This window comes from Nicotiana sylvestris, chromosome 4 (genome assembly GCF_000393655.2).
Source record: "Nicotiana sylvestris chromosome 4, ASM39365v2, whole genome shotgun sequence".
NCBI classification, from domain to species: domain Eukaryota; kingdom Viridiplantae; phylum Streptophyta; class Magnoliopsida; order Solanales; family Solanaceae; genus Nicotiana; species Nicotiana sylvestris.
The window spans coordinates 90,908,391-90,914,806 of NC_091060.1; the positions used below are offsets into that span (position 1 = coordinate 90,908,391).

Genomic DNA, 6,416 nt, shown 5'->3' on the forward strand with positions numbered 1-6,416 from the left:
ATGATTCGTTCAGTGTAAGTTTAAAGCATTGATGAGTTCCGGTCACGTGATCCACTAGAATTGTGGTAGGGCGTGACATTTGTCTCTTGTTAGTTTTGTACTAGAAAACTAACATGTAGCAAAACCATTTTACAGTTCTGCATAGCCAGCGAGCGTCTTAATAATTACTTGCATATGATAAAATGTTATCCTACCAATTTGGATGCATTTTAGCGAAACAAAAACAAAAAGGTAGAATAATTCTTATTCTTATCAAATATACAAAGGTAGCAATTCAGTACAACATAAAATTAATTTCAGTAATTAATTTTGAAGCATTGAAACCCTTGAAGTGAAAGATGTAACGACAGATTCAGTCATTTAATGAGAGATCCACCAATAACTTGGGTAGTGTACTAGATGTAAGGGGCGGCCCGACAAATTTTGTGGCTTAAAGCCAAACTTTATGAGGGGCCTTAACTTTTTTTTGATTAATTTTCAGAAACCATTAAAGTTAAAGACAATTTACGCGACGCAACTATAGTTTCCATATTTATTATCCATAGCAAAACTTACTTTGACAGGAGCCTGTATTTTCTGTATTCGTGCGCGTAGGATAGTGTATCAATGAATATAGTTTTGGTGTTTTAAAGTGAAAAAATATCCTAGTCTACTATTCATACAAAGTAATCAACTCTAAAAGATTATTCGAGAGATTTTGAGATTTCATTATCAACATTCGCATCAAATTGTTTCTTCCTATATATCACGTGTTTCTTACGAAATTTGGGTTTGATAGTTGCAATTGCAATTTCTTTGGCAGAAATCACAGTAATTGCAAATCCTTCTTCTCTATATTTGATAAAGAAAGAATTTAAGCCTTTTCACTTCACATAACTTTTTTTAAACTTATATATAGTCTATTAAATATAGCAAAAAATAAAACCCCTACAAATGTGTGACCTATAGCAATTGCTTTACCTGTTTTAGAAAAGGGTAGCCCGGGTAGAAGTCGTATCAAGTCATTATCGAACAATATTTGTGTAGTATTATACAAAGATAAACTTTTAATTCAAGGGTCCCATGAAAGTGTCAAGCAGATGAATCTAATTCTTGCCAGACACAAGTATATTAAACTTCATTTATAGTTGAGCTGCCACTTGAAGAGAAAAAAGAATTTAAAAAAAAAAACTTTGTTTTGTGCAGAAGTGCTAATTACACAACATAAATATCCGTAAAGGATAACCGATATATACTATTGTTCCAATTTTATTTTCAAAATGAAGAGAGCACCCAAAAATACATAATTCAATAAATTAGTGATGTTATGCTTGAAATTACAAGCCAAATTGTGTAACAAAAATACGATGATATCAAATCACAGATACAAAATCAAAAACTATCTTTGAGCCAAAATTAATTTTAAAAAAAATCTTGGAGCCAAAATGCTGATACAATGTCCCATAATTTTCAATACAAAGGGGCAAAATAGTAAAAAATAAAAATAAAGAACCTCTTCACCTTTGAGAAACCCCCTTTGCTGCTGTTTTCTTTTTTTTTCTTTTTGTGCCGTCCCTACTGCTGTTTGACCACCTTTACAAAACATAGGAAGTTCCATTTCTGTCCCTTCTTTTTCATCCTCTTTCATTGAAGAATTTGAAGCTCAAAGACTAGTTTTTCTCTCTTCTATGTTTTATCTTTACATGGCAATTAAACGTCAAAGAGATTATTGAAAAGGTCTAAAGATGGAGTACCTGGAGATAAGAATATTCTTGGAGAAATCATGAAATTGTTATTCGTAGGGCTAGACAAGAAACTAGGTTCAAAATAATTCTTGTTACTATGTAACACAGGGCTTAAATCATAGAAAAATCCTAGAGGATTTGGATCTTGAGATGGTGGTGAGAAGAAATTTGGTGGTATAGGTGGAAGTGAAGACGGATTTGGCGATAAAATACCAGGAAAAAGTCCACTTCGTTCAATTTCTGACCCTATTTCTATACCTTCATGAACCACGTTTGCCATATCACTAATTAGTGGTCTTTTCCCTTGTGGTGTCCTTGTGTTCTCTATGGATGCAAATCTAGCTGCCGGAGATATAGCGCCAGTGTTCATATTTTCTTGAAAAGGAAAATAAGAATACGAGGCAGAGGCAGAGGAAGAGGTAGAGGTCGTGGCAGTTGCTGAGGTGGAACAGGTGGACGAATGATCTGGCCCAGTGAGTCTTTGGACTAACGTCATGAACTCGCTAGGGTTTGCATGGATAACCTTGGGGGACACGGTATATATTATGACTGGCGGCCGTGGCGGAGCTTGTGCCGGCTGGTGGTGTTGCTGATGTGGCACTACTGGTGGTTTTCTGATCTTGTGTGAATCTTTACGTACTTTAAGTGGCGTCGGCCGGGGTCCTTGGAGCTCTCTTCTCGGTGACTTTCCGGCGGGGTATTCTGGTTGGTCGTCCATCGGGAACATTAAATTAGAGTCAGTATTGATTGGACGTAGTAGGAAAGAAGGAGGTGAAAAGGGAGGAGATGGTGAAAAGGAGGAAAAAAACATTACTATATTTTCTGCCAAAAGACAAATTTGAGATGATATAAGAAGGCGCGACAAGAATATTTAAAGGGATAAAGTCAATGGAGTATTAAAGTTGATAATAATACAAGAGAAAAGTAAACAAATAGTTGTATGTAGTTTATTTCTTATACAAATACTTGCACATGATTGGTTAGTTGTGTTTTCTTTTTCTACAACTACTTAGGAGTTTTAGAGTTTAAATAAGTTGGTTCTCTCCGATCTGGCCGTTTAGTACGTAGTCATGTTAAGACAAGTTTGAACATGTCCAAAGAAAAGGGAGAAGTGATCACGCTCAACTATGTCTTATAAAAAGGATTAAGCAGTTGTTGCAAATATAATTCGGTTTATAAGTTCGGAGTCGAATCCCACAAAGAACTAAGGCTTAGCTACAATTATTTACTATCACCAAGAATTCAAGCTTGAAAAATTCCTAATTTATAGATATTAAGATTCTTGTATTTAACTAACTAACTAACAAATTAAAATAGTAAATTAACAACTACAGATACTAAGGGTTAGAGACAAGATTAAGGAGGTCTCGAGTTATGATTTTCCCAATTATCGGAATCCTTCCCGCTATGTCTTCTATAATTTTGCCTAAGTATTCTCTACCGATCATGAGCGCTCTGCGTGTTGTAATTCTCTCCCGAGTAATTACTACAATTTACTAGACATACTCTCCCAAGTTACGCTAGCTGGCTATAATTACAACTCACTTAGATCGCACCCAAGGTTTGGTTATCCCTAATCCCATCTTTAAACCCTTGGTTATTGATTCTTCACATATGTCGGGAGTGATGTTGTTCAACAACTACCTAAATATGCACTCTCTCCCGAGTAATACATACTAAATAGGCACAGCTAATTGAGAGCTCTTCAACCAATCACAATATAAACGTAGTTGAACAAATAGAGAAAAGCTACGACTCAATTATATAAAAACATAACAAGAATTTATCCTACAAAAGGTTCTATCAAAACTTTAGATAACAAATTAGCTATTCATAATAGTATGTAAAACTACAGTAATAAAAGTCATAACCAACAATGAAAAATAGGAAGAGGAAGGAAAAACTCGTAGAAAAATTCTCCGCCTTGCTCCTATTGTGTCCCTGCCTCCTTAGGTCGAATCTGTGTCAAAAATTGGTCTCATCCCTCAAAATACCGTTTTTCCATGCATATATACAAAGTAGGGTTGGACCCAAACAATTATACCTTCTCCAATGTGAAAAAGGACACTTTTCCCGGGTTTGACTAGCGCAGCCGCGCTCGTGACCGTGCTAGTGGCCGCGCATATTGCCCAGTATTCTGCCTGACGAGCGCGGCCACGCTATTGGCACGCACTCTTCACCCTGTTCTGCTTGGAATTTGGAAATACGTAAAACATGAAAGTTGTAGCCCTTTGAGTTAGCTTTCCAACCATATATTATGGAACCAAAATAGAATTCTGAGCAAAACGTTATGTGCATTTTACTAAACAGTACACAATATGCCTACTCGAGTCTTCGTTTGTTCTTAACTATCAAAGTTGACCCCTGACACGATCCTGACTTAATTCCTTAGACTTTTACTCAGATTTCAAAGCTCCAAATCACTTGAATTCATTCCATAACATCTATATAGCTCGAAATTACTCCTACAAGGCATAAAACACACAGTTAGCGCAAGACACTAGCGATTAAAGCTCAAACTCAATTAAAGTGCAGTAAATTAGAGTGTAATAAGCGACTAAAATACGTAATTATAGCCTATCATCAAGTAGCTGGTGGGAAATAGTCAATTTCGGTGATGATATGATGATGATTGATGACAGTACGAAAAAAGAAAAGAGAGAGTATTATCCAGTGGCCAAGTGGCTGTAGAATGCATTTATATTACTCTATCAACTGGCAAGCACATATTTAATGAATTTGGATAGGTAAAGGTTGTCTTTCTTGGATGCCAGTAATCTTTAATTTGTTCAAAAATTATACGTATGGGCGGCTACACTATGTAAAAAATTTAGCTGCCTGAAAGACACGCTGTAACCAAATATTTAGCCTCTTCCGGGGTTAAGGGGAAGTTTTTGACTACTGCTGTTTGTCCTTTTTTCCTCATTTTCTTCTGTTGTTCTAAAACAAAGATAAAAAGACTATAAATAGATTGAACTGTACATCAGGTCCTATGAATGTATATATAAAAAGGTATTAAAGTTCTAGTAAATGTTAGATACTGAATTCTTAATTCAAACGTGTAATAAGAACATACAGATGAGAATCCATTAAACTTCAATTGTAAACCCGCCTCTGCACCAAAGAGTGGATCAAAGGGGGAAAACAACCTTATGCTTTCTTGAGCTTTATTAATGTATACGGGTAAACTGAAGCTAATGAGCAATCCAATTTCCCGGTGAGACAAACGAAGCAAGGACGTAAATATAAGTGATCGAAATCGAAGTCAGGAGTCTCTCGTATCAAGGCCCGAACAAAACACCTGCCCTCGGATCCTTTGAGACCACGCCCCCCCCCCCCCCCGGATCCGGTTCGAGTTCTAAGAACTTAGGATGTATTACCAAATGACTGTGCACGATTAACAAAGGGCCGTGATATCCGTGTCCAACCGGATATCGCGGTGTGAATCTCGGTCCGTATCGGCAGCAAATTAGTGATTAGCAAAAAGGAAGATTTTTACTTTCTTAAAATTGTACTTAGGATAAAACTCCCCTACTATATAATGGGGAAGCTGATTATTAATAGAGATACTGTAACACGCATGTCAACGCAATATACATTTATTTTCTTTGCTTTTAAGGGTTATTCAAAGTTCTTATTTTTGTTGATAGTTCTTCATAAGAGTTTGGTTATGAACCGAAGGCAGACTAATTGTCAGGCTCACAATCAAGCCTGTACTCGATACTACTACTAGTTTGGCCATTTGTTCTATCTCTAATTTGCTCATCTAACGCTATTAATCACATATATTGAATTAGTCCACATATACTTAAAACCGCGTATAAATTCATTTATTAGCCATTTTAAGGGTAAACAATTAATTCGGCAAGTTATTTGAATACTTGAGCTCATTTTTGTTTTCTTTTGTAAGTTCTTCTTGGGTTGGCATAATGATAGCAAAATGGATTAAAAAGATAGTTATCCATCCATATTATCCATTTAAATATAGCTTGAATAATAAAGTTTTTAAAAATACGTCAAATATAAATAAAAACCATATTATCTACTTACAAAATGGATAACTAATGAGTTTATACATCTGTAAAGATTCAAATTGGGGTTTCCTCAAGTTTGGGAGACTAGGAATTCTCCCAAAAGTAAACATACTCAAGAAGCCATGGATAATATGGATATTTATATTATCAGTTGGCAGGTTAATTCATTTTCTATCCATATTAAATATGGACTGGATTTGACAATTTATCCATTTTTGTGTTACTCTTTTTCGACATTTCCATATCAATTGTTATTCATTTTTTAGGATAAAATCAATTGTTATCCATTTTTAAGGGTAAACAGTTTGGCGCCCACCGTGGGACTAAGGATAATAGTGGTAATTAGATACAAATTTTCATAACACACTCTATTTTACGCTTGTTCTTTGAGATTTTAATTTCAGGTCAACCTAAAAATGTTAAACTCTTAGTTTGCTCACTTCAACGTTGATACTGCGACTAATCATCACGGCGAAAACAACAATATGGTGCCTAGCAATGAGGTACCCCCTGCTGTCACACCTCCTTTTTCCCGAGGGATAAAGAGTTTTCCAATTTAAGTGACATTATTCGAAATGGGATTATTTATTAGATTCAGAGTCGCCACTTGGGATAATTGTTATGGTGTCCCAAGTCACCAGTTTATTTTAAATCTCAA

At 35.6% G+C, this 6,416-nt stretch overlaps 1 protein-coding gene across 1 annotated transcript; it reads right to left on the reverse strand.

The window, feature by feature from the left end:
- Positions 1 to 1,280: 1,280 nt before the first annotated feature.
- Positions 1,281 to 2,542, reverse strand: LOC104221694 (protein MKS1-like). Its single transcript, XM_009772809.2, has one exon. The coding sequence runs from the start codon at positions 2,533 to 2,535 to the stop codon at positions 1,690 to 1,692; it is 846 nt and encodes a 281-aa protein (XP_009771111.1). The 5' UTR covers positions 2,536 to 2,542; the 3' UTR covers positions 1,281 to 1,689.
- Between the last annotated feature and the right edge of the window lie 3,874 nt (positions 2,543 to 6,416).

What these genes read in the sequence shown, in the direction of transcription:
- LOC104221694 (XM_009772809.2), bottom strand. Translation starts at nt 2,535, where the DNA reads ATGTTTTTTTCCTCCTTTTCACCATCTCCTCCCTTTTCACCTCCTTCT.